This window comes from Vidua macroura, chromosome 6, assembly GCF_024509145.1.
Source record: "Vidua macroura isolate BioBank_ID:100142 chromosome 6, ASM2450914v1, whole genome shotgun sequence".
NCBI lineage: Eukaryota > Metazoa > Chordata > Aves > Passeriformes > Viduidae > Vidua > Vidua macroura.
This window is the reverse complement of record NC_071576.1, coordinates 56,432,127-56,459,199: the sequence shown is the minus strand read 5'-3', so window position 1 is coordinate 56,459,199 and position 27,073 is coordinate 56,432,127. Positions and strand designations below refer to the sequence as shown.

At 53.0% G+C, this 27,073-nt stretch overlaps 2 protein-coding genes across 2 annotated transcripts in view; both read left to right on the top strand.

Annotated features, from left to right (window-relative positions):
- PTDSS2 (phosphatidylserine synthase 2) overlaps nucleotides 1-13,414 on the top strand; it is a 30,078-nt gene extending 16,664 nt beyond the window's left edge. The window contains exons 4-12 of the mRNA XM_053980812.1: nucleotides 1,267-1,334; nucleotides 2,826-2,960; nucleotides 3,747-3,797; nucleotides 5,250-5,363; nucleotides 6,005-6,123; nucleotides 6,802-6,916; nucleotides 8,538-8,683; nucleotides 11,548-11,733; nucleotides 12,510-13,414. Of these exons, the coding sequence (XP_053836787.1) occupies nucleotides 1,267-1,334; nucleotides 2,826-2,960; nucleotides 3,747-3,797; nucleotides 5,250-5,363; nucleotides 6,005-6,123; nucleotides 6,802-6,916; nucleotides 8,538-8,683; nucleotides 11,548-11,733; nucleotides 12,510-12,654 (1,079 nt within the window). The 3' untranslated portion in view covers nucleotides 12,655-13,414. The remainder of the gene's footprint in view (nucleotides 1-1,266; nucleotides 1,335-2,825; nucleotides 2,961-3,746; nucleotides 3,798-5,249; nucleotides 5,364-6,004; nucleotides 6,124-6,801; nucleotides 6,917-8,537; nucleotides 8,684-11,547; nucleotides 11,734-12,509) is intronic.
- Nucleotides 13,415-16,328: 2,914 nt separating this feature from the next.
- SYT12 (synaptotagmin 12) lies at nucleotides 16,329-25,539 on the top strand. Its single transcript, XM_053979354.1, has 8 exons — nucleotides 16,329-16,622; nucleotides 19,224-19,287; nucleotides 20,560-20,753; nucleotides 21,061-21,453; nucleotides 23,550-23,765; nucleotides 23,856-23,976; nucleotides 24,146-24,279; nucleotides 24,906-25,539. Exons 2-8 carry the CDS (start codon nucleotides 19,251-19,253, stop codon nucleotides 25,077-25,079), a joined length of 1,269 nt encoding a protein of 422 aa, XP_053835329.1. The 5' UTR covers nucleotides 16,329-16,622; nucleotides 19,224-19,250; the 3' UTR covers nucleotides 25,080-25,539.
- The last annotated feature ends 1,534 nt before the right edge of the window (nucleotides 25,540-27,073 follow it).

The following is a 27,073-nucleotide window of genomic DNA, read 5'->3' as shown; positions in this document are numbered from 1 at the left end:
AACCCTGTTGGGATTCCTCTCCCCATAGACCTGAGGAAGGAGAACTCCATTTATAACCAGGAAACACCTGAAGGCAGGTCTCATCCCGAGGGTGCTGCGTGACGTTTCTGGAATTTCAGTGTCCACCCAGAATGTTGGGAGTTTTCCTGAATTCCCTTGTGTGGAATCTTTGGATCTGGGTAGGGGAAACTGCTGGAGCTGTGTCTGTACCCACCCTGGCTCTGCATGGCAGGAAACAGAAACACTGAGGGAGTTCAGAGCCCAGAAGTCACTGTATGGAACAACAGCCAGGCTCTGGATGGATCAGGGGCATGGATGAGCCTGTGGAGCACAGCACCCCCATCCAGGATGGCCTGTGACCCGAGGGCTGAGCCTGTCAGGAGAGCTGGAAGCGTGCAGACACTGTAATTTGGGCACCCTTTGGATTCAGGTGTCGCTGGGTGTGTGCAGATCTGTAATCACACGTCTGGGGAGGGCTCCCAGCAGCTGAGCTTTGCATGGCATTTCTTATGGAGAGCCCTTGCATCCAGCACCTGCTGAACCTTTGGTCTGCTTGTTTTTAATTTCATTGCAAGTAAAAGTGGGATTATCTTTGGGGTTTTGAAATGCTTTCTGCCCCGTGGGGACACGACCTTGTCCTCAGGCTGAAGCTGGGCTGCCGGACATGACTCCAGCCTGCCTTGGGTGTGTCTGGTGCAGCCAAGGTTGGACAGGTCAGGGCACCTGAGACCAAGGAGAACGTTCAGGAAGGATCAGGTTCTCCTCCAAGGACTGCTGGAAGGCATTGCAGGTGGCACGTTCCCTTCCTTCCGCTTCTTAACTGCTGAGTTTGTTGAGTTGAAGTGTTCTGGATCTGGATCCCTTCTCCCAGATGCAGGTTCAGTGCCTGAGCAATTCCAGCAAACTTAACACAGCAGCCTGTGTGGGAGTTGGAGCTCCTTTCTGGTTGTGTCTCTGAGGGAGGCTGGGGAGCACTGTGCTTGGGAGCTGGGAATTATAATTCTGTGGTGGGAGCATCTCTTGAAATGGAGTTGGTTTCCTGAGAAGCTGTGGCTGCCCCATCCCTGGGAGTGTTCCAGGCCAGGTTGAGCATGGAGCAGCCTGGGACAGTGGAAGGTGGCCCTGCCCTTGGCAGGCGGTGGAATGAGATGGGCTTTAGGTCCCTCCCAACACAAAGCTTTCCAGGATCCTGTGATATTGAAATAAATGAATAATTAATTTATGGTTTGCTCCAAAGTTGCTGACATCCCCTGTGTCTCTCTGCAGCTTACTGGAGGTTTTGGCTGTGTGTCAGCGTGGTCTATGAGCTCTTCCTCATCTTCATCCTCTTCCAGGTAAGTGACTGACACCTCCAGTTCCTAAATGCCACTTCCATGTGGGAATCAACTCCTTTGTAGTGTTTTATTTCCTGCTGACTACAGGAGATGCTTATTTTTGTGAGATGGAATCATTAGGTGTTTAATGACACTATAAGGCTGATGGAAATGATAATATAAAAATATTTCACCTGCTCTGACCTCCAGTCACAGTGTCAGGGTAGACACCGTGTTGAAGTGGTTTTAGATGTGCTGGTGAGGGAGTTCATGTTCAGGAGTTGGTGTTTCACAGTCCAGTCTCTGCCCTGCTGGGCCATGTGTGACTCGGGGGGAAGTCACCTGGTATCACCTTTGGAAATACCTTTTACCTGGAGTGACAGGTTCTTTGTAGGTGTGGGGGTTTTGCAATAAACCAAAACTTCACACCCAGCTTTGTGTGGTGGCAGGAGCTTAGGAGGAAGCTTTTCATAGAAAGATGTGCCCTTGGTGCTTCCAAATTAAACATTTTACCAAATCTTGTCCTTTAGTAAACAGAGAACTTCCCTCTGACTTTTACAAATCTCAGAAGTTAAAATTAAATATGTTGAGACAATATACTCATCAGACAGCTCTAAAAATAATTTTGTGTTAAAGAAGGGTGGGGAATGCTTTTTTTCTTTTTTTTGTTTTTTTTTTTTTTTTTTTTTTTTTTTTGTTTTTTTTGGTTGTACTGGTGTTGTTCTGAATTCCAACAGAAAAGCCTGGGATGGCTTTTCTTCCATGTGGCAGCGTGTGGTGTCAGCAGAGATTTAGTGGTTAAGGAACTCCCTGCTGTTGCTCAGCTCTTTACTAAAATACATCATTGCCTTGCCCAGGTTTAAATAAGGTTAAATTCTGCTGAGTCTGCAGGTGGCTGAACTTCCTGACAGCAAATCCAAGCTTGCTCGTGGCTGAAACTTCTCCCAGAGTTCATGTGACTCCAGCAGTTTATTCTGTAATTTTATTATTGCTTTGTTAATTAATTTTGGCTTTGTCCAGCTTTCCTGCCTGTCACAGATGTTCCAGGGTCGAGCCTTGACCACAACACTGAGTGATTCCATTGGGAAATAAATGCTCAGCAAATGTGTGGCTGATTTAGTGACAGATGAGTTCACATTTTGGTTATTTTGATAATTTCTTTTTGCTGTTTGCATGGGACCTTACTGGAAATGGGTGTTGGGAAGGATGAGCTGTGTGAAGCTTCTGGGAGAGATGGGGAGCACAAAGGAGTGGCTTGGGGTAAAGTGTTAAAGATCACTGATTTTTCATCTTTAAGGTCATTCTGTAGCTATTTTTTCCCTTAATATTTAGGATTAAAGGCTCCAAGTCAGGTGTGTGTGTGGGATGCTCAAGGCCTGGCTTTATTTCAAGACTTGTTCCTCAACAAATTTGAAAAAGGGTTGATTTGAAGATCAGTGTTGGCTTTAATTCTGTTTGTGCCTCCTGTGTGTGAATCCTTCAGGGGATCCCAGTTTCTGTGTTCCCTTGCAGACCGTGCAGGACGGGAGGCAGTTCATGAAGTACATCGACCCCCATTTAGGGGTTCCTCTGCCAGAGAGGGACTATGGGGGCAACTGCCTGATTTATGACCCTGGCAATGGAACTGATCCCTTCCACAACATCTGGGTAAGGAATAAACTCACTCATGAGGCTATTTTTTGGGTAAAAAGCTGCTTAATTGAACTCTTCAAAATGCAGTTGTGAGTCTGGCTGAGTGCTGAATCAGAGCACAGCCTGTGACTGACTCTCCAGCCTCTTTATTTCTCTTCTCTTGACCTTTCCTGTCCATCAGGTGGGGGTGTGTCTCTCTGGATCCCAATTACCTGATTGCCCAGGGCTGAACTGTTCAGCTGCTCTTCTTTCTCAGCTCCTTGGTGTCACATTTTCCCCTCTGAGTTTGGATTTCTTCGTGTGCTTGAGGAGTCTTCTCCTCAGTCACCCCGAGGCACAAAGCCCTAAAGCTGCACCACAGAATCCCAGAATGGTTTGGGTTGGAAAGATGATGTAACCCCACCTCCTGCCGTGGGCAAGGGTACCTTCCACCAGTGCAGGACTTTTCAGAGTCCTAAAAGCCATCAGGTTTCTCACTGGCAGAAGTTCCAGGGCAAAGGGATGATGGTTATTTATAGCTCCCTGATTGCATGGAGTGAGGAGCACCCACATCCTTTGGGTCTACCCTGTAAATCTTCAGTGCCTCAAAAACTGGAATAACTGGGATCTTAAAGAGGTAGAGAGAAAGGCATTGTGTCCAGGGACTGGCAGGGCTAAAATTTAAGAAGCTCTGCTAAAATCCTTCCTGATGAAGGAGTGCAAGTATTCATGTGTGGAAAAAACAGACGTTTATTGCTACATTTTTCTTGGAGGAAAAAAATATAAAAAGGCTGTGACCCTCACTCTCTTTTTGGTTTTCAGGACAAGCTGGATGGATTTGTTCCTGCTCACTTTTTTGGGTGGTACCTGAAGGTAAGAATGGCTCATTTCACCTTGGTAACTCTGCTCCTCTGCTCCCAAAGCCTCACTGCTGCTGCTTTTGTGGTGCCAGGCTGTGGTCAGTTAAACCAGGCTGTTTGTAATACGTGAAAATACATATCAATATGTGAAAAGCCTTCTTTCCCCTTTTTTTTTTTCTGTCTCCTGCCCATGTTAGGCCACCTCATTTCTTTCCAGAGTTTTGTTGCATCAACAGGCTCCTTCCTTTCTCCACAGGGATTCATCCTGGGGTCAGATCAATAAAGAACTTAATTCCTGTAGCAACAGAAATGCTGGAACAACCTTTGGAAGTGTGGGGCTGGCAGTGACAGTGATATTCCCAAAGGCAGATGGTGGTGCTGCTGCTTTCCCAGTGGCATCAGATCAGGATTTTAAACCATTAAATGGGCAGTGGTTTAATTCTTGTTACTTTTTAGTCGGTATCAAGCAACTGCAGGAGGAATTCCAGCTGTGTCTGTCTCTTCCAGCACATTCAACAGTGTTTTGCTGATTACTTTGGTCTAAATATTACCTTTTTTATCCCAAGCAGACTGACTAACTCAGGCGATTTTGCCCCCTGCAGACCTTGTTTGGGTTTGCTATTTAAATAACAAACAGACAGAGCTTGGCTGTTCTAAAACAAGCTGGAGCTGTTGGTTTGTATTTTCATTTAAAAGTGCAGATGTGTTCTGTGAGTGGTTCACCTCAAAACCAGAGGTGAATTTGCTGGGCGTAGGGAGACCTGGACTTCAGCTTGTTCTTTTAATGAACTGAATTCTAAATTTGGAAAACTTGGATCCTTTTCTCCCGAGAGAATTGTGTTAGAAACTGGGCTGTCCAACTGGAAGGAGACTGGCTGCTGGATTTCCTCTGGGCCATAGCATATTTTTGTCTTAAATATGTTAAATATTAACCAATTTCTCTATTAAAAGCTGGAGGTTGAGTGTGTTATCTCAAAATACAGAGATGGGCTTGTGTTTGGATTTTTTCTCCAAATCTCAAAGCACCAGTATGGCGATATTGAGAATGAATGGGCCTCATTCATCAGAAATTATTGTGGCTTTGGAGTCGTTTAGAGCCCATAAAAGGCTCTGCAAAGCCTTTTCAGAGCACTGTGAGAATGATGCTGCCTGTGGTGGTTGAGCACCCAGTAATTCCATGCATTAAACTCATTTCCCTCCTGCTGAATCCCATTTTACCAGAATTTATCATAATCTGTATTCCTGTGCTGGTTTTGGCTGGGGTGGAGGTGATTTTCTTCAGTGTCAGTCCTGTCTCTTGTGCAGGTAATGCTGATAAGTTGAGAGGCCTGTGAACACTTAGACCATCATATCACGAAAATAAACTTGTCCTGAGTTTCCTGATCCTTTTCTGGATACTGGAGACAAGATCTACAACTGTAGATGTTTTTTAGCAGCTGTTTAAAAGACGTTTTTCTCCCTTCAGACTCTGATGATTCGGGACTGGTGGATGTGCATGATCATCAGTGTCATGTTTGAGTTCCTGGAGTACAGCCTGGAGCACCAGCTCCCAAACTTCAGTGAATGCTGGTGGGATCACGTATGTACTGCAGGGATCAGGGTTTATTTGGGAATACAGATTTTACAGGGAGGGCTAGGAAGTGATGAGAGCTGAATTGTGTCACGTGTGTGACTGTTCCCTGTTGAGTTTGTGACGTGCTTGTCACCATTTCTATAATTTTGTGTGTTACAAACACTTGGACGTGGTTAAATATTTGTTTGGGTTCGTTTCACATCAGAGGGAGAATCTAAAGCTGTACCTGAACATTTTCAAATATTTGCTGATAAAGGAAATAAAAGCAATAAAGTCTGAAATTCAGAGAAAGGCAAAACTTGGTGTGAGCTTAAAGGGACACCTTTTTAAAGTTGTGTTTTATTTTCCTGTGAGGTGTAAGTTGGTGCTAGAGCGATCAGAATTCCCTGCAGTCAGGGCACACAGCTCTGGGTCTGTGTTTGGATGGATTTTGGGAACGACCTAAGCTTGGAGTGATTTGCTCCATGGTTGTATTTCCAAAAGTCAGTGCATTATTAGAGACATCAAGCCAAGCTTTCTAGCCTTCAGGAAACCTGAAATTAACACTCTGTCACACTCCTTGGAATGCAGAGGTCTGCCTCTAGTGATTCCCTTTCCCAAGCTCTAGTGTTCCTTTCCCAGCATCATTCCTGTGTTTCTCCTTCCAGTGGATAATGGATGTGATCTTATGTAACGGGTTAGGAATTTACTGCGGGATGAAGACCCTGTCCTGGCTTTCCTTGAAAACCTACAAGTGGCAAGGGCTCTGGAACATTCCAACCTACAAGTAAGTTGGGGAGGAGGGAACTCCACAGGCACAGCACAAAGGCTAGGCCCCTGTATAAGAGCTTGGCTGTTCTGTTTGGGTTAATATGGATTAAAGAATTCCCAGGTGTTCAGGTGACTCCAGGATCCAGTGACTTATTGCTGCAGGGAGGTTTGTTGGAGAGTTTTATTCACCTTGTGAGTAGGATTGTTGGAAATATACCTGTGTGTCCCAAACATTGCCTGATGGCTGGGAGTGAGGGCATCCCGTGGAAGGGATCTTATTTGATGAAATGGTTTAAGGAGGAGCAGGAATCCAAGTTGGCATCATACTCCATTCACAGCAAGGATCTGTTTGGTCTTTTTGCATTCCCTAGTAACCAGAACTTCACAGGAACTGGGACACTGGGAATTAAAATTTAATAAATCCCTTGTAGTTGTGTACCAGTAATGACCCATTGTGCTCTGTAGTGTCTTTGCTGAGCAGAGCAGAACTGCTTACCTCAGTGGGTGTAGTATATTAAAGCTTAAATTGATAATTAAAATAACAAGCTCAGAGCTATTCTCATTAAGTTGTGATTTTAATGGAGTAAACGGAGGCATTTTGCATATCTGAAATGGTGTCTCAAATGGAAATGCTGGCAGATGCCTCTTGCCTGCTTTCCCTTCAGGCTGCAGTGGTTATTTTGCTTTTTTCCAGAGGCAAGATGAAGAGGATTGTGTTCCAGTTCACCCCCTACAGCTGGGTGAAGTTTGAGTGGAAGCCAGCCTCCAGCCTGCGCAGGTGGCTTGCAGTCTGTGGCATCATCTTCGTGGTGAGGACACCTCTCTGGCCCTTCTGTCCCCTGCTTCTAGGTTCTGTGACTCAAGCTGCAGCTCTGGGGATGTTCCTGAAGCTGAGGCCAGGAGGGATCCCTTCCCAGCCCTGCAGAATGGGGTTATGTCTGTATCTCTGGGACAGGTGGCAGATTCACTGCAGAAAGGGTTGCCCTTGCTTGCTGCCCACTGTTGCTGGTAATGAGAGCAATATAAACTGGGATCTTCAAGTTCTCAGCAAGTTGCTGCTCCCCAAAGCACTGGCTGTGGGTGAAAGTAGCTCAAATCCCTTGGATTTATGCAGGTACAGGTCACACTGCAGCTGGAAGGGGCTGTATCCAAGGCCTCGGGCTCCTCTGAGCTCACTCCTGAAGCAGAGACCTGCTTAAATCATTCAATTCTCTTAGAATTTTTTTTTTTTTTAACATTTCGCTGCACACACAGCACCTGAGTGGGTGGAATTGTTTTATGCTGGGAATGCAGCATCTGAAATCTGAAATTCATACTTGTGCCTGTGAAACTGAACTTGTCGCCCATGTGACACAGATAGGGAGGGTAAACTGGGCAGTTTAAATGCCTTTTTCCCACTTCTGCCCCTTTGGCAGCCAGGGGACTTTGGCCTTTGTGCCATCCATGGGATGTCACTTGGCTCTGCTCTGGGCAACTCAAACTTATCTCAGCCCAGCAGCTGTGAAATTTAACTAAATCCATCCCCGTGACACTTGTGGTGATCCAGAGGCACTGGGCATGAACCAGGTTCAGTGGCACAGGACAGAACTCTGTGTTTTGCCAGAACAAACTCTCAGCACCTGATTCCTGACACATTGGACAAGCTCACATGGCACACCAGGCTTGCTTTGTGGGAGGACTAAAAGAGCATAAATAAAATAGATGTTTCCCCAAAACGTTGCTGGTTGCATCCTGAAGAAATTGGGATTTAGGTGCTGCTGCAACAGAGATCCCAGTGAATTTATACTGGACTGTGGGATTATGTTTCTTTTAGCACATCCCAACTTCAGCTTCAGGTTCTGGCTCACTCCTTGAGCTTCAGCAAGGCTTAATGCCCTTTGTTATCACTTCTTTTGAAGTGACAATCTGGTGTCTCTCTGCTCCCTTAAGCACATTGCCAGCACATTGCTGGAGAGAACATTTTGCTCTTAATTTATAATCAACTGTCCCAAGTTGGCTTTGAGGGTGAGTTTGCATAACTGAGAAAAAACAACCCAGCCCAGCCCCCCAGGATGTGCAGCTCATGCCTCTTGTTATGGTGGGGCTCCCTCAGCTGGATTTTAGAGGACAGGGAAAGGAAAAGCTGTGCTTTTGGGATTTGCCCTCAGTGTTTGTGCAGGTACTTTGGGCTCTTTGTTTGAAATTCAAAAACTTGCTTGAAATTTGAGGGTACTGCTTGTCCAGCTTTTTGTTGTGATTTTTAGTGCCTCTTCCAAAGTAGAGGAAATGTTTAAAAAAACCCAGTTGGTTTTGGGTTGGTGCTGATGGTTCACTCGGTGATATTGAGCAGGGCTGATAAATGTGCAGGGGGAGCCATTCAGGGAGAGAGGGGCATTCCAGGCTCCATCCAGTTGTATTTTCCAAATGTAATTCCAGTGTCCCTTCTCTCAGTTTTTATTGGCAGAGCTGAACACATTTTACCTGAAGTTTGTGCTGTGGATGCCCCCTGAACACTACTTGGTGCTGCTACGCCTCGTGTTTTTTGTCAACGTGGGAGGAGTGGCCATGAGGGAGATCTACGACTTCATGGACGACCCGTAAGCCCCACCTCTCTGTACTTCCCATGTCGAGCTCCACGTGCTTTGTTCTGAACTTGCTCCAGCTTGCTGGCATCCATCTCGGGCACCAGTTCAGTTCAGCTTGTCAGGGACAAAAAGGCCTAATCCCAAAGCATCCGCTTCGTGTTCCTTTGTTTTGGACCTACCACTCTCACTCCCCCTGGTCAGGGAGCAGCTGTTGTTAAGGGCATTGTGAGTGCACTGTGTTAGCCTCAGTGTCTGGTAAATGATCTCTCTGTGGAGAAGGGAATGTGGAAATGAGCTGGAGTGCCCCTGGCTCGTGGGCAGAGGAGCGCTGCGCTCCGATTCCAGACCGAGAGCCAGGATCTGCAGTCTTTGGATGTGCCCTCTGGGGACATCGGGGCCCAGACTAAAAAAATGCGATTCTTAAAGGCACTTCTTTCCTTGAGCTGTCTTCCCCCTGGCCCTCTGGGGCTCTCCTGGCATCCTCTTGCAGGTCAGAGGCCCTCGGTAGCAGAATGTGCTGCAGGCGAGGCACCACACACAGCAGTGCATGTACTTGAGACTGTTCCCACCTCAGCATCATATTTGTCCTCGCTGCTTTTGTTTCTGCAGACCATGTGAGAGCTGAGAAAGCTTTGTTCTCAAAATCACCTTTTCTTTTAATGTCACAACCTGCCTGAACCCACATCCTCAGCCTAAGGCACCGCCTGGCTTCCAGGGGTGTTCATTGTCTGTCACTGACCAACACAAAAAAGTGTCTGTGTTCAGAATTTAGGGCTCCAACATGGTCTGAAGATCAGTTTCCCTTGCAAGGCTTTGACTCCTAGAACTGGGAAGAAGGGCCAGCCCACATTGCTTAGTCGGAATTCAGGACATTCCGCAGGGACGGGATGCCCTGCCCTTGGTGTTGGACCTACTGGTTTGGGACGTGCCTCCAACTCACAGGTAAGAAGAGTCTCTGCCTTGCTGCTGAGCTCCTCTCCTTAGCACCATTCATCTTCTTGTGTTGGGGTTGGAAAAGCTCCTTTGCCCTCTGTCCAACCATGTGGCATAACACTGGAATTTGGGAGAGCCATCCCTGGCCAGTGCCTTATCCCAGGCTCCAATTGTTGCTGTTCTTTCCACGAGCTGGAGCAGCTCATCCCGAGCTGCACGTCCCCATCACTGCCACCACCTCCTGCTGTGTTCCCTGCTGGGGGAGGTGACTGCCCCCACATCCTGGGGTTCCTGGCTCTGCTTGATGCCCCCCCAGAGCTGACATTAGGCTGCTCCTGCAGAAGGGCAGAGCTGAGCACCTGCTCATACCTGACACCTTCTCTGCGGAGGGTTTTGTAATTCCTTCCTGTGTTCCAGGCCATCCAGGCAGAGAGGATCTGCCCCCATCTACCAACATCACTTGCACATCATTTCAAGCCAAGGATCCTTCAGGATTCCTCCCGTGGTGTTGTAGGGGAAGAGCAGGGGAAGCATGATTTGCTCTGTGGTTCTATTTACAAAAGTCAGTGCATCATTCCTGCTGGGGAGAGCAGGCTGTACCAGAGGCTCCTGGCTTACATCACATGGGAAACCTTGCTGACCTTTTCCTTTTGGAAACTCTTAATGCTCAAAGATTGGAATATTCCATTGCCCTTCCTTGACAAAAACATGGCTCACTGCCTTGTCTGGTGGTGATGGGATTGTCTGGGATGAACTGATGAGGTCTCTTCAGCCAGCCCTGCAATGCTGGGTCTAGAGAGCAGTAAAATTCCAATGTGAAGAATTCTTTTTCCCATTCAGCATTCTGAGTATCCGCAGGCTGTTGTGGGGCTTTGCTTGCAGGACCTTGGACTGAGCATGGTGACAATGTAGTGCCTGGAATTGTGATAGTCCCAGAAGAGGGGTGAAGCTTTCTCCAGCCCTCACACGCCACACTCTGCCTCCGAGTTCCCGAGGACTGGATGTGTGAAATGTTCCTGACCAGGAGTGTCTTGATGCATTTGAAGCATTTGACTTAGTCACACATTCCTGATTGGAGTCTTCCTATCACCTCCAAGGAGTCTGCATCAAGGCCATGAATCTTTATCTCTTTGATCACAAGAAAAATCTTTTGCATCTTTCCTGAATATTAGGGCAGGAAGCCAGCTCTCTTCCTCGGCAGCCTTAGGGGCTGCCCAGCTCTTGTGTTGGGGTTATCTTTGATTCTGTTGTCAGGAAAAGGATGGCAGAGTAGGAAGCAGCCCAGCAGAGCAGAAAGCTGCTCTCATCATCCCAGCAACTGGAATTCCCTGTGAGAGATCTGCTGCTTCTCTTTTCATCTCTCTGCCTGTGGGTTAGGGCCGGTCTCTGCCCATTTAATCTGTCACCACCTGGAGCAGTTTCTGCAGCCCTTTTATCCAAGCTGATCCGGGCAGGATACCTTTTAAGAAGGAATGCACTCATCCCCTCTTCATCAGTACTCACCTACATTTGATTTATTCCATATTTTTCCTAGTGTATTTGGATGATTTGGTGTAGCTTGAACTACACTTTGGTGTCAAATATGGCTCTGGGCCTCACATGTAGTAAGCTCCTGTTTGGAACCATACCCTGAACATCAGCTGGTCTCAGGCTGGTCAGAGAATTGTTTCATGTGGATTTACCTGGGAATGGGGACACTTCTCTGCATTGTGTGGTGATTAAGTTTAACTTTTTTTGCTTTTAGAGCCTCTGAGAGGAAACTGAAGTAACACCAACATGAAAGTGTCTTAGTGCAGAGCCTTAGTGCATGTGTGATCTGAACTAGACTTGTAGGACTGTGCAAAGCTGAATGAAGTCACTGCCCCAGCTGTCTTTTTGTGCAGATTTCTCCACATCCCCAATTTTACAGCAATGAGATGTTTTTGTCTGTGTTTCTCCTGCAGGAAGTTCCACAAGAAGCTGGGCCAGCAGGCCTGGCTGGTTGCTGCTATTACTGCCACGGAGTTCCTGATCGTTGTCAAGTACGATCCCTACACGCTCACCCTCTCACTGCCCTTCTACATCACCCAGTGCTGGATCCTGGGGATTATCCTGGTGCTCACCTGGACAGCCTGGCGCTTCTTCATCCGGTGAGTGGGGCTGCATTTGGGGCTGGCCAAGGTTTCAGGAGGATTTGTTCAACCCCCATCCTCAAATGTGCTCCCTGGGACTGCCTGGGGGAGAGAGCACAGCTCTCCAGGGTGGGTGCAAGTTCTGAAATAAACAGGGAGTCCCCTGGGCCTGATCCTGGCAGTTTCCTGTCTGGATCATGGAAAGCAGCTGCACAGGGCCTAAGGAATTAGCTGCCTTCCAGTATTGGAAGGGATCTACAAGGAAGCTGGAAAGGGACTGCATATCAAGGGCTGGAGGGACACGACAAGGGGGAGTGGCTCTGGACTGACAGAGAGCAGAGTTGGGTGTAGTGTGGGGAAAAATGAGGGTGCTGGGGCCCTGGCACAGGCTGCCCAGAGAAGCTGTGGCTGCCCCTGGATCCCTGGAAGTGTCCAAGGCCGGGTTGGATGGAGCAGCCTGGGATAGCAGAAGGTGCCCATGGCAGGGGGTGGAACAGGATGGGTTTTAGGATCCCTTTCAACCCAAACCATTCCACAATTGTTTGAAGTGCAGTGCTTTGTGGAGGGAGCAGCAGTGGCTGCTCCAGCAGGATTGGCTGTTGTGCTCTGGAAGAGGTGGGAAGAACCAGGACACCAGCCAGAAACACAAACTGCCAGTGAATCAGTGCCATGAGCAATTGTAGAAATGCCCAGCCAGAGGCTCCAGTGAGTTGTTATCCCCAGGAAGCTCCGTGCGGAGAGGTTCCCTTGCCGTTCTTCCTGCAGGCTGGAGCTGTGTGCTCTGTGTGTTGCAGGGACATCACCCTGCGGTACAAGGAGATCCGGCGGCAGAAGCAGGAGCACAGGCACGAGAAGGACAAATGCCTGAGCAACGGGGATGGACACTCAGCCCTGCTGGATGAGCCCAACGGGAACAAACTCCGGGAGAGGAAGCTCTGAGCACGGACACGGCGCTGACAGAACTCGTGGTGCCCGAGCGGGCCTGGTGCACAGTCCCAACCTTATCCTACCTAACTCCTAATTGTCATTGTTAGCGTTCCAGCGTGTGGGAATCTCGCGGGGGAGGATGGCACTGACACAGCCCCCTTCTCTCCTCGTGCCACGGGGCAGGGCCGGAGGAAGTCTGTGTGGAGGGGGGTCAGTGCTGACCCCGCACACAGGGCGGGGCCTTCACCGGGTGCTGTGTGTCTTCCTCGGAACCAGGTGTGGAGATGGGGCTCAGAGCATGGCACACAGGGATCTGCTGCTCCATTCCCAGGGAACTGAGAGCTCCATGGGGCGTTTGGGCATTAGGAACATTTGTTTTGGAGTGTACAGAGACCAGGCACGGGAAATGAATTCTGTTCTTCCTGCTGGAACTACCTGGAGCTGTGGAGGAGGATTGGGTGAAGCGTTCAGCGAGGTGACCGCGGGTACACGGGGACGTGTGGCCAAGCTGCGTTCCTTGCACAGGATGTACCACCCTACACTGCTGTTCCAGCCCCTCCACGGGGCATCCCTCTGACTTCCAACGTCCTGGAGCGGCCTGCGGCACGTGGGTGGTGTGTCCCAGCTCTGGGGAGAGAGACAACTTCTCCTTAGCTCTTATTTTTAATTTCTCTTTTAGTCTCGGTCATCTCTTAAATGTAAGGGAAGGTGAAATGAGAAAGGTCAACCTGCCTTTGCTCTGCGGAGTAAAATGTGTCACAAGCAGAAACTGGGAGTGTCCCATCAGTCTAGAGTTCTTTGCTTTATCCTCAGCTGGGTTTGCCTCCTCGCTGCAGGGGCTTTGCTCTGGGGTCTGACAGGGGCACGTCAGGCTCTGCCACCCTTTGTCACTGCCCTATTCCTTCCAGGATAGCTCCAGAGTGAGGGGTTTCTGGGAAAGCTGATCCCTGCAGTGTCACACCCCCCATCCTTGTCCCCCTGCCACCAGCAGGCCCAGGCCAAGCATGTTCCTGGCACAGCACAGCCAGGGAGCATCCTGAGCCAAGCAGTGTTTCTGCTGGTGACTCAGCATCCTGGAAAGGGAATTGGAAGCCTGGGCTGCTTTGTTTCCCCAGGTCATTATTCCAAAATGTGAGAGCTCCACTAATTCATGTGGATTCTGTACCCTCTGCTCCGAGCCCTTGCGTCGCTGTCCCGGGCATTGACGTCACCCTGTCACTGCTTAATCCAATCTGGCTGTTTTTCAGGGAAGTGTTTATCCAGGAGAAAATGACACAAACACCACAGTACAATTCCAAGAGTGCTACTACAAACCTCTGGAGTGGCAGGAGCTTGCAGAGCTGCTGCCCAGCACACGTCTGGGTTTTTAATCCAGTTTTGTCTTGTACGGGAGTGACAGCCAACATCTGCATTTCTCCTGGCTTTAGTGTCTCAAATCCTTTCCACCTGTAAAAAGTGGGCAGTGAGCAGCTAGGAAGTCGGGAATCCCCAGCTGGGGAGGTGGCCAGGTGACACAGGGGGACTTGTCACTGCACCCCCCTCCCACCAAAGGGCCACTTACCTGCGCTGGCAACACCTGGTGAGGAATGTCCAGGAAGATCTGGGAGCTTTGACTTCATACGTGAACCACTGACTCATCTGTCTGCATCCACGGGATCCCAGGGATATCTGGATCCTGTCCACGTAGTTCTGTGTGCTAGTTTGTCCTTTGGGACAACGTGTGCCTGTGGGTCCTCTCTTGTCACCTCACACACAGAGCCAGGGGGCTGAGGGGGCTTGGGCTGTCTCCCCTCCAGCACACAGGATGGCTGGATGGATGCTGGGCTTTGAGGTAAGGAATGTGTTCAGTTTTTCAGGGTAAAAGGTGGGTTCTGGTTATTGCAAACTCACCTGGATTTAGGAATCCTTTTGTGATCGTGTCAGAGCAGTGCTCAAAGCAGCCTCATGGGGAGGAGGTGGAAGGAAGCTAAGAGTCCTCATGGGAATAACGTTTGGTGTGGCCTGAAATGGGACCCTCCCAGTGGGAGGGCAGAGGTGGCCAGCTCCTGCTTCCACACACAGGAGAGTCCAGCTCACCTGGAGCAGGTCTCCCACCTGTGGTCACACCGATTTCATGGAGAGCTTGGCCAAAGGTAAGTGTTGGCTTTAAAAAGGAGGGGTTTTTAATTGGTGAGTTGATGTCTGTGTGAGGCTGGATGAATCCAGGTGTCCAGCTTGGAAATTTCCAAACCTCAACCTGGTCCAATCCCTTCTGGAACAGCTCTAGGGGTCACTTTTGCCCAGAATCTGGAGAGGTGAGCCCTGAGGTGCCATGCAGGAGGGTGCTGGGTCCCGGGCTGTAGGGGGACATCCTGCCACATCCCTGGAGATGCAGAGGAGCTTTGGGAAGTGGGGAAGGACCATGGCTGCTCTTTTCCAGCTGTACCCAGAGGAAGAGCCAGGAAGTCTCATGGGAAGGAGCCTTGGCTGCAGGAGGAGGCAGCTCTCCCACCCAGGCAGTGGTTTTGGTACAGTCAGAACTTGCTGTGTTTTCCCCCTGAAAATGAACTTCTACCAGGAAGATCATGGGAGCATCTCCCAGTGCTGCCCTCCCTGGATCTTTCCAGAACAGGGAGCCTGCAGCCAGCGTTGAGCTGGCCCTGTGGCTGGATGCGGGTGTTCCTGGGAATTACAGGGCTTCTGGAATGTCACGATGCTCCGTGGCCTCTGACCCCAGCTTTTCTCAGGTTGTGTGGTTGTTTTTTTCCCACGAAATTGCAATTATTCCATTTTCTCTAAGCAAGGTGTTTCTTCTGCTGTCTGAAATTACTCCTTGCTGCCCTGGAAGTCGCCTGACATAAAGGTGAGGTGGCTGAAGCCATAGGTATGAGGGCAGGGAAAGGGAAGATCCCACAGGAGGGTGTGAAGGCCCAGTCTTTCCAATGGTTGTGGTGTGGTGCGCATGGAGCCAAACTGTCTGAGGGGCTTGTGGGGCCAGATCCCAAAAGGTTTCACTTTCTGCTGCAGAGAGAGAGGATCTGATGGTTTTTCTTAGGAAGATCCAAAGCCAAGACCTTGCTGGACAGCCCCAGGTGTCCCCATGGCCAGGAGGGACACAGCTGGAAGCTGTTTGGGACAAGGGAGAGCCCAAGCATTCGGCTTTGGGGTGGTGATCCAGAAACCCCAAGGGGCTCTGCAACCTTTGAGGGACAAAGGGAGGGGACATGGGACCCCATGGAGAGAAACACTCGTCAGGGTCCATAGGGAGGAGCAGCTGGAATGCAGAGATGCAGTGGGAGGGACCAGGGAGTCCCTGGAACGTGGGATTTAGGGAAGCCTGGTATGGCCAAGCACACAGCAGAGGGTCTCTGCTGTGGGATGAGGGATCTGGCATTGTCCCTCCTCACTCCTGGCTGGAATTTGGGGTGCCTTTGCAGGGGTTTAGGGTGAATTTTCTTGGGATTTTTTTTTTTTTTGGCAACTTCCTCAGGAAGGCTGGGAGCCTGGCAGGCAAACCAGAGTGAGAGACCCTCGGGGTCCCCAGGCTCTGCCGGGGGGTTCGGGCTGGGCTGAGCCAAGCCCCGGGGAGGGTCTGGCGAGCGCAGAGACCGCCCAGCTCATGGCACGGATGAGCGGCGGCTCCGCCCCGGGCTGGGCTGGGCGAGGGAGCGGAGCCGCTCCCGGTCCCGCACCGCCGGGAAGCATCCCGGCTGCGGGGGGGACATCCCGGGGCTGGACTCTGGACCCGCAGGGACCCCCGGGCAGCGGCGGGAGGCCGGGAAGCATCCCGGGGTTGGGGAGACCCGTGGATCCCGGGGCTGAGCTCGGGGACCCCCGGGCGGCGCGGGGGGCTCTGCCCGGTCCCCACCTCTGCCTGGGCGGGCCCCGGGGGTCGCAGGGTCCCCCCTCCCCCGTGGGAGCGGATACAGCTCGGCGGATGCCGGGGCCGCCCGGGGGTCCCCGCGGTCCCCGCACATCCCTGAGGATTTGTACCTGTCCAGGTAAAGCGCGGGGGACACCGGTTTGGGTGGGATGTGTCACCTGCGGGGGGCTGGGGAGGGCGATGGGTGAGAGCAGAGCCCAAATCCTTCTGTTTTGGCAAGTTTGGGATGCGTCTTTATTGGTGCCAGGAGCAAACTCGATCCCGCTTCTGTGCCCTGCGGATAGAGGCCAGGCAGGGCTGGAGAGGGCAGGAGAGGGGTGGAAGGGGCTGGCACAGCAGCGCTGCAGGACCGGCACCACCGGTGAGCTGAGTTTAGCCCGGGCTCAGCACAGCGGTCTCGGGTGCCTGGGGCAGGACAGGGAGGGAGGATGAGCAGGGAGATTGCTGGAACCTGGACTGGGACATTTGGGGATTGCAGCGTGCTTGGGGGGGATGCCAGGCTGGTCCAGGTGCTTTGGGAACAGCAGTTGGGATTTCTGTGCCTGTGGCCTTGGCAGCAGCGAGGTGACAACCCCTTGAAGGCTAGGGGACCCCCTTTTCCAGGGGGGACAGGTGGCTTTGAGGCTTTCTGTCCCTTGTTGAGCTGTTTTATTGTCCCTCCAAGCAGGAAAAGGGATCTGATCTCTGCAGCAGCTCCCAAGGAAAATGAAGCTGCCCTGGCATTGGGGTGTTGAGTTGGATGGAGAGGGCTCTGCACCCAAAAGCTGGGACTTTGCACCCCTTTCTGGGGCTCTGCACCCCAAACCAGAGCTCTGCAGCCTGATCTTGAGGTCTGTGGGTGAAAAATCCATCAATCCCTGTGCTGCCAGCAGCGGGAGAGCGCTGCCTCTTCCCTTCCCAATGCCTTCGGCTTGATTTCCCAGGGATTTGAGCAGCAGGTCAGGGGGATGTCAGAGCAGCTCAGTGCAACGCTCCAGGAAAGAGCTCAGTTAACAAAACAAAACAAAAAAAAAGCCATAAATCCTTCCCCGAGCACCTCCACCCCCGTTTCCTCGCTCAGGAGAGATTGATGCTGTTTTCCTAATAGGAAAATACCTCTGGGTTTCATTCCAGTGCTGAGCATTGCAGTCTCTTTCCAGGTGATTCCTTGGAAATCTGCTTAACTTGCTGCTTAGAGCTCATTAGAGAGGGAGGTTTTGGAGAGAGAAGCCCTGAAAGGAAAGAAAAATTAGAAATTCCTTCTAATTTCCAGAGGAAATTGGGAAGAGATGGGGGGGGGGGGTTAAAGGGGATGTTTTTCCTCCTGCAGGGAAAGTCAGTCCTGAAAACTTTGCTATTCTCGTATTAAAAACAGCTGGGAAGCAATGAGAGGAAGAGAGTGCCTTGCTTGGGCACGAGGGCTTTTCAGGGCATAAAAAGAGGCAGTTTAGGGTAAATCTCCATCTCATTGCTCTGTTAAGATGTCAATTTTCAGCACTAAACAGCAAAGTGGGCCTTGAGCTGAGCTCAGCCCATAACATGAGCTCAGCACGTTCCCAGCCAGGGTAGGGCCGTTTTATCCATTGCACAGGGAGATTTGTGCCAAAGGGAGGAGGTGGGGAGGAATTGGGCATCTCCCAGCCCCATCCCAGCATTGCTGCCACTTTGGGTTACGTTCAGGGTTCCCCTTCCTCCTGTTATCCCAAGGATGGGCCGTGTGCCCCTGCAGAGGGGGCCAGGCCAGCACAGCTGATATTCCATGCCATGAAAATCCCACTTTTGCCTGTTAAAATCCAAGCTTGGGTGATTCTGGGGGGAGCTGATCACTGCCCCCTCCCAGTGCTTGAGGCTGTGAGCACCCAAGGGGAGCTGGAAGGTGGGGCCCAAATATTGCAGAACCATCTGTCTGAGGGCTATCCAGCACCATGAGTGGGCTTTGGGAATTCTGGAGAAGGGCTGGGAGGCTCTGAGGGAGGTGTGTGGGGATTTAGGTGCAGTGCTGAGGTTGGGTTTCTGTGGGATCCTGCCAGGTGTCCATGGTTTGTGATTCCCCAGCACGGATGTCAGGAAACAGAGGGTCCTGATCAGTTCCCGTTGGATTTGCTTGTTGGGTGTTTTTGGGGATCCCAACCCCCCCTTTTCATAGCAGGAGTAGCTGGCTTGGATAAATCCCCCTCAGCATCCATGGTGCCTGTGCTGGGATCTGCCTGGGAGAGCAGCTTCCTTTCGACTTGACTGGAAAAAACCCTTTTTGGGGGGAAGGTGACAGAGCTTTCCCGCTGCAGGAGCTGATTCCTGGGGAACAAAATCCCCTAAACTCCACAGTGACCCCAAAATGGGGGCATAAGGCTGCCCCCCTCCACTGGGCCCAGGGCAAAGCCTCGGGAGAGACTGGGAAACTGCAGGGGGCAAAGGAAGATTTCAGCTGGAAAAGCAACAAAGGGCTTTGAGGGCTCCTGGAGAGGGCATTCCACACACACAGAGGTTGGGAATGTCGCCTGTTTAAAGGCTCCCGTGTAAATCGAGCGGCTCTGCCCCTTCCCGGGGGTTCCCGTCCCTCCTTCAGCTCCTGCCGGTGGCTGGGAGGCTTCAGCGCGTTTGCTCAGTGCCTGCAAGAGGAGCCAAGGCCGGGAGCGATGGAGGGGGAGAAGTGATGGAGCATCCCTGCTGGAAAATCACAAGGCATTTGATTTTTTGAGTTCTCCCCCTTCATCCTAACGCTGTGTCTCGCTCATTCCAGGCTGTCCCCTCGCAGGGAGCGTTTGCCATGGACACTGGGCACGTAAGCAGATCCCGCTTCAGCGGTGAGTCCTCCCCAGGGAGCCCGGGAAGGGTTTGGGGCAGAACTGCTGGTGCTCACACTGAGGTTTTTTTGGGGAAGGGTTGGCTGGCCCTCGCTGCTTTCCATGGGGAGAACCCTCTGCTCCATGAGCCCGCTGGGTTTTGTTTCCTAAAGCAAGGGTAAAACCCTTGAAACCTCCAAGTTTTCCAACATGAATGCTCAGCCCTCGGAAACGGGCAGGGATGAGGGGGAAGCCAGTCAGTTCAGCTGGGATTTGCACTTGGAGTTCCTCAGAGGTAGGAGCCAGTAAAAGATTATTCTGCTATTTTTATTTTCATTCCCAATTTTGCCCCTCCACCATAGCAGGAGCCTGGGAGCTCTGGCACGGGAAACCTCCAGCTGCTTCCCACAGCGTCCTCAGCCAGGATGCAGGGATAAGGCAGAGCCCTTTAGGGTTTGGGTCGGGGTGGATGAAGCAGGACCCGGGTCCCATCCCAGTGTTTAACCTCGGAGGTCCCTGTGGGCTGCTCCCGGGATCCAGTTCGCTTTGGATGCCGATACTCAGTTCCTTCTGCTGTTCCCGCTGGAGGAGGGCTGGGGGGAGCAGCAGGTTGTCTCTGAGCTCGGATGCGATGTGGGAGTTTAGCCTGGCTTTGGGCTTTTTCCGGCTCCGAAGGAGGGAGCGCTGCGGCGTGGTGATGCCGGAGGAGCCCGCGGCAGCGCTCCGGGATGAGAAATCCTCTCTTTGCCCCTTTTCCCGTGCCGCACGGGGCGCTTGGTGCCGGTTCGGCGCGGGAGTGATGGAGGCTGGTGCAATGCAGCAGGAACCGCTCGCAGCCGAGCCCGGCGCTCCCTCCCCGCTCGCTCCGGCGGCACCCGCGGGGCTCTGCCCGTTTCCAGCAGCTTTCCGTTTGGTTTTTCCCTTCTCCCGGCTTTTCCTGGCATCCCCAGGCAGCAGCTGGGCCGAGGGCGATGCAGATGCGCGCTGGGCACATCTGTCAGTGGGACAGAGCAAAGGGACCCCCGGCACCTCGGGTGTGACACAGCCACTCGCTGGGAAGCGGGTCTGGGACACAGGAGAACTTCATCTCCCGGGAAAGCCGAGCCGGGGCTGTCATATTTTGGCTGGCAGAGCCTCTGCCTGGCCCGTTTGCAGCCACCCGGCTGGGAGCTGCGGTTTATCCGCTCCTCGGCCCATCCCATCCTCGGAGCTTGGAGCCGAGCTCCCGGCGTGGAAGCAGCCGAGGCTGAAGGCTCATTCCCGCGATTGTGACCAGCTCACTGTCCCCTGCAGTGGCCTCCAGCCCGCCGCGGTGGGAGATCGGGCTCTACGCCGCCGGCGCCTTGGCGCTGCTGGGAATCGCAGCCATCAACCTGTGGAAGCTCTGGCGCTCCGGGAGCTACCCGGCCCCTTCCCCCTTCCCGAACTATGACTACCGGTACCTGGAGCAGAAGTACGGAGCGGCGTGCCCGGACATCAGGAACAAGGTAAGGGGGGAAGCTGCGTCCGTCTCCTTCCCTTCGCAGCACGCGGGATGCCGGAGGGGTGGGAATATCTCCTGGATCCCCTCGCGGGGGGAACTGCCACAGGCAGCAGCCTGGTGCTGCCGGAGCTTTTGGGGAGATCGCTGGAGCTGGGAGCTGCGGGAAGCTCCGGGCTCGCTGCCGCGGCAGCTTGAGGCCAGGCAGGGGCCGGGATGCATCCAAGGAGGCGCCGGAGAAGCCCAGCTGTCCGTCTCGGCACGGAGGGATGGCATGGGATGGATGGCAGCGACTGCTTTCCTTTCCCTGGCAGCGAGGGCTGGCCCCGGGCTCGCAGCGGGCGCCAGGTCGGAGCTCTTCGTCCCGCAAGAGCAGCCTGAGGGCAGAGGACACCTTGGAGAGCATCCAGGAGCTGGGCAGCCTGGAGCTGATGGGCAGAGACCTGGGCCTGGCCCACTACGGCCCCCTGCGGAAATCCATCTCGGCCGACTCCCTGAACTCCATCTCGTCCATCGGGAACAACTTCGGGCAGGATTTCACGGTGGGGCAGGTGGAGGTGTCCATGGAGTACGACGGGAGGGCGGCCGCCCTGCACGTGACGCTGCTGCAGGGCAAGGACCTGCTGGAGAAGGAGGACGCCCGCTTCGAGTCCTGCTTCATGCGGATCAGCCTCCTCCCGGCCGAGCAGATCGTCGGCATCTCCCGGGTGAGCCCCTCCTTCCCAGCCAGACCCCCTCCACGGAGCCCTGTGCACGCGTGGGTCACCCCGGGGTTCTGGGTGGCAGCGTCCCCTGGCCACATTCCCCAAGGGAGTGGTGGGGTTTGGGAGCAGGGAGGTCCAAGCATGCCAGGATCAGAAATAGTTGGCACAGGATTTGGGGGAAATCAGCTCCCCAGGGCAGTCGTGGGGTTTGGGTGCATGGAATTCCAGGCTGGATGTGGTCGACATGGGATTTTGGGGTGGGTCTTAGCTCCCCACAGCAGTGATGGGATTTGGGAGCAGAGGGCTCTGGATTGGCAAAGGATTTTGAGGGATGTCCCAGGTGAGTTTGCACATCAGAAACCCAGCAGAGGCAGGAACGTCTCCCCCTTGGCTGGGATTTGGGCTGACTTTGTCCTCTCCGAGTGTGGCTGGTGACAAGTTTTCCTGCTTGACTGTCCCTGCTGTGGAAAGGACGCTGTGGCACGTGGAGGAAGTGGCCTGGGGTGGGATTTGGGTGGCACTGGCAGTTTGGGCAGGTGCTGCTGGTGTCTTGCCATGGCCCCACAGTCCCCTGAGTCCCCACAGTCCCTCTCCTTCCGACAGCAGCCCCAACACTTTTCCCTCCTCACAAAGGACGCGGCAGTAGAAAATCCACGTGGCAGCAGTGACAGTCACAACCAGGGTTGGATCTGGGGCAAAACCTCCCTTTTTATGTGCCTCAAAAGCTGCTTTTGGAAAGCAGGAGCCTCAGTTTTCTTCTAGCAGCTCCTCTATTGCAGAGTCAGTTTGATTTAATCAGGATATTCCAGCAAGGAGTGGGAATTTGCACCCCATTAAGGCGCTTTTCCGCTGGGGTGGAGGTGCTGTTCCATCCACACAAGCCGGCTGCTGCCTCCAAAATATTTCCACAGTGCCCTTTTAGACAATTTTTCCATCCAAATCTCTGACTCTTTATTTATGCTCTGGAGATATTTATTATTTAGTGTCATTATTTATAATTCACCAGTACAATTTATCTTCTTTGCTGCCCCAAGGCCATGGATAAAGGCCCAGGCACTTCTTTTCCCCCCAGTGCTTCTGGAGGGTTTTTAAATAGCAGCTCCTGTTTGGTTGTACTTGATCCAGAGCTCCCAAAAATACAGCGTGGGCTGCAGACAGGCAGTCTGTAAAATCTGTAGGGCTTTAAAATCTGCTCTTCACACAGAGGAACTTCAATCCCCCGGGAACTCTGGAGGTTGGTGGTATCCAGTGGGAGAGCATGGACTAAGAAAGCAGGAATGGCAGGTGCTGCCTTTGTGTCCTTTAATCCAGGGATGGAGCAGGGTTAGGAGCAGAGTGAGACAAGAGAGAGTCCTTGGAGGAGATGAACCCTCTCCTGGGGGGCTTTTGGTGTGACAGAGCCCCCACAGAGAGGTCTTTACTCCACCCAGATTTGGGTGGCTTTGGGGAGCTGGTGGTTCCGCTTTGCTCCATGCTATCCAAGGCTGCAGCTTTCCATCCCATGGGACAAACCCCTTGTTTGCCTGTGATATCTTGAATGCTGAAACAGGGCTGGAGTAGGGGACAAAACAATCCCTAAATTCATGACTTCAGAGCATTTCCCCTCGGCCAGTTCTTTGGGATCAGCACCAGCAGGATGAACCATGGGAGCTGCTGCTGCCTCTGCTCCCAGGGAATGACCTGACACAGGGACAACATCAGCCAAACAACTCCATTCCCACTGGGCACATTCAGGAATTGGTTCTGCTTGGAGAAGGGCAGGGGGTTACACTCAAATCCATAAATCCTGTTGCCTGATACAGCCAAGCTGGATGTGCATCTGCACTCCCAGAGGCTTGGGATTTATCTGAGAGCACTGGGCCAGCGCAGATTCTCTAATTAACAGAATTAACAGGGACTGGGGCAGGTCACAGCCCTGATTTTCACCCCAATGGCCGAGCAGTTGCTGCGGTCAGGTCGGGAATAAATCATTCTGATTGGATGGGGTGTGCCCTGGGGACGCCCTCCCTGCGCTCCCTGCAATCCCCATGAAATGGGGCAGAGCAGGGATGCAGCCCCAAGCCCTGGGGTGCCAGGACTATCCCCCCTTCCCACGGCAGATCCAGAGGAGCTCCTACTCCGTGGCCTTCGACGAGCGCTTCTCGGTGCCGCTGGATCCGGCGGCGCTGGAGGAGAACAGCCTGCGCTTCTCCGTCTTCGGCATCGACGAGGACGAGCGCAGCGTCAGCACCGGCGTGGCCGAGCTCAAACTCTCCGACCTGGACCTGGCCACGCGGCCCTTCAACGCCTGGCTCTACCTGCAGGACACCAACAAGGTGAGCCGGGAGCGTCCTGTCTCCCAGCTGGGTTTTTGGGACGTTGTTGCTGTGTCCTGGACGTTGTGTCCTGACTGTTGTGTCCCTCAGGCGGTGGACACGGTGGGGGAGATCCTGCTCTCCCTGAGTTACCTGCCCACAGCTGAGCGGCTCACGGTGGTGGTGGTCAAAGCCAAGAACCTCGTGTGGAGCAATGGGAAGGTGACCGCAGGTGAGGGGGGCTCCGTGGTGGGGTTTGTCCTGATTTATCCTGGTTGCTACACGGGAGTGGCTCCCCATGAGGACAGACCTGCCGGGAAGGGCCACCGGAAAGGGTCCCCCCGCTTTCTCCACATCACTGGGGATACATGGGACTGATCCCTCTCCTGCCCTCCGAGCAGATCCCTTCGTCAAGGTGTACCTGCTGCAGGATGGGAGGAAGATCAGCAAGAAGAAGACAGCGGTGAAGAGGGGAGACACCAACCCTGTGTTCAACGAGGCCATGATCTTCTCCGTGCCCGCCATCGTGCTCCAGGTCTGGGCCAGCCCGGGGGGCTGGGGAGGGGGACACATCCCAGTGCTCCTCAGGCTCCCCAAACCCACTGGTGGGGAGCTCCTGGGGGTGTGGGGTTCTGGGGGGTGATCCTGGTAGGTGTGGGGTTTGTAGGTGTGTGTGGGTGTGGTTTGGGGTGGATGTGTGGGGGTTGTTTGAGGGACGTGGATGTGCGGGGGCTGTTGTGGGGTATATGGATGTGTGGGGGCTGTTTGGAGAGGTGTAGATGTGTGCAATTGGCTGCTGGAGGGGGGATGTGTGTGGGGGACTCTTGGGGAGGATATGGATGTGTGGGTTGGGATATAGCAGGGTGCACAGGGATGGTTTGGTATGTGGACGGGGCAAAGATGGGTTTAGGGAATGTGGGGTAAAAAGAAGGGGGATGTGTAAGTGTGGAGGCATACAAGGGTGGGTATTTAGGGATTTGGGGGGGCTTCAAGAACAGGGGGTGGGTTTGAACAGGGTGGGGGCACAGAGGGCCGTGTGTATGTGAGGCTGGGTGGTGATGCATGGATGTGCTGGCATCGTGGGTGCATGTCCCCGTGGAGAGGGCACAGGGACACGTGTCTGGCTGGGTCTGTGTGTGGTGACAGCCCCGTGCCCGCCAGGAGCTGTCTCTGCGCGTGACGGTGGCCGAGAGCGGCGAGGACGGGCGCGGTGACAACACGGGCCACGTGCTCATCGGGCCCGCGGCCAGCGGCATGGGCACCACGCACTGGAACCAGATGCTGGCCACGCTCCGCAAGCCCGTCTCCATGTGGCACCCGCTCCGCAGGAATTAGGCCGGATCCTGGGGACAGCGGGCCTGGAGTAGGGACTTGGTGACACCCCACAAGGCCGAGCTGCTGAGGGGCCCAAAATACCCAGAGCACGGACAGAGTGGCTCCGTGGGCACGTTCCGGGTCACCCCTGGATGTGCTGGGCCAGAGCTGCCAGAAAGGACCCAAATGGACCAAAACCAGCAGGAACCTCCCCGAAGCGCAGCTCCCGAGCGCTCTGCGTGCTCCCAACGGCCTCGAAATCCGCAGAATCCTCAAACGGGGACTCCGAGCGAGGGAGGGGGGATTCCTTTGGATGGTGGTTTTTGGGTGGGAATCCTGAGGGGGGTGACAAAAGCCAGCCTGGCATCGGTGGTGATCCTGAGGGGATCTTTTGCAGTGACTTTGGTGCGCTGTGCCAGGGTTGGAATGTTTCCAGCGAGAATGGAAAAAGGGAGCAATAACAGCAGAAAATCAATTGTTACATATGGCTTCTTCTCCCATCTGTTCCCCCCACACAGTAAATCCCTGCCCATCTCCACTGGCTGCATAGGCAGGGATTGGTTTCCAACCTCTTGGGTTTGAGGTCAGATCCACTCTGGGAATCATCCCCTAAAGATCCAGTAGGATCAGGGACAGCTTTTCCCACCCCAGCCACTTTTCCAATCCAAACTCACCCTCAGAGTGCTCAGGACAGCACTGTAAATTCCTGCTACTTAACACAACTCTCACAACTGGGGATTGTTTTTTCCAGCCCCTAATCCTGGACTTGGGCTGTGACTTACCCTGTAACTCATTTTATCCAAGATTTGGGCATAGAGAGGAACATCTTGGGCTTGTGACCCAAGGCAGGTGGGAAAGGTCCCTAATTTTATAATTTTTAAGCCCAACTCCTGTTTCAGGAGGAAGGAAGAGGAAAAGCCTGTGTGGATCCTGTCTGCTGGTGGGTTCTGGACCAAGCCAGATTTGGGATTTTTGGGGAGCTAATTCCCACTCTGGTTTGTGGAAGGTGATGGAGCCCCTCATGGTACAGGCTGGAGAGCAGAGGATGCAATGGGGCCACATCCCTCCTTGCCTGGAGCCTTGGCTTTTCCCTGCCTGCAGGGTGCTTGTGGGAAGACAGGCTGGGAAATCTAGGGGGGTGTGGGGCCCTGTGCCATGAAATTGGCACCATGGGATGAGCATGGGCTGGGATGTGGCTGCTTGGATGATCTGAACAGGGAAAAAAGGTGTGAATGAGCCATTTATCTGTTTTTTCCCTGATTAAAAAGTAACTCCAAGGTGAGTTATCCCCTGAGCTGGTGGCACTTTTCCCTTGCCATCTGTCCTGCCTGACCTTGCCTTTGGGACATGGCTGTGACGTCCCTGTTCCATCATCCCCCTCTGCTCCAGCTCCTCCCCATGCCTGTCTCCACTCATCGATGCCCAGATTCCCTTCTCCCACACTTCCTCCTCCCCACCTCTCCCTCTAGGAGCCCTCCTGTCCCACCTGTTGCCAGGGGAGCCAGTGCCACCCCTCCATGGATGATGCACAGCACCAAAGCACAAGCTAAGGATGGAGGGGTTTGAAGGATGAGGAAGTTTTTGTGGGAAGTTGTTCACAGCCAGTACTCACAGCCCACGAGGCTTGGGGGAAAATTTGCTTATTAGCTATCCCAGCCAAGTATTTGGGAAGAGATGGACACAGAAATCCTTGGTTGTCTGGCAGCTCCTGCCAATTGCTGAGCTTTACTTGGGATGAGGTGAGTGACTTCCACAGGTGCTGGATTCTGGGTTGTTTAACCCCAAAAGGATGGGGAATGTGTGGATTAAGCATTTTTATAGTGCTCCTCTCCATCCATTCCTATTTGGAGGCACCTCTGTACCTTCTCCTTCATCCTGGGGACAAAAAATGCTGCTGGAGCTATTTTGTGGGCGGGATGGATGGATGCTATGTGAAGGATTAGGAAAGGGTCCAGGATGAACACAAGGCTCCCTCCCACCTGCAAAGCTCATGTGGCTGGACCTGCTGTCACCAT

Coding starts and splice junctions, on each gene's coding strand:
- SYT12 (XM_053979354.1), top strand. CDS start 19,251: ATGGACACTGGGCACGTAAGCAGATCCCGCTTCAGCG. Junction 20,754..21,060: donor GCCCGGACATCAGGAACAAG/GTAAGGGGGGAA, acceptor TTTCCCTGGCAG/CGAGGGCTGGCCCCGGGCTC. Junction 23,977..24,145: donor CAATGGGAAGGTGACCGCAG/GTGAGGGGGGCT, acceptor CCCTCCGAGCAG/ATCCCTTCGTCAAGGTGTAC.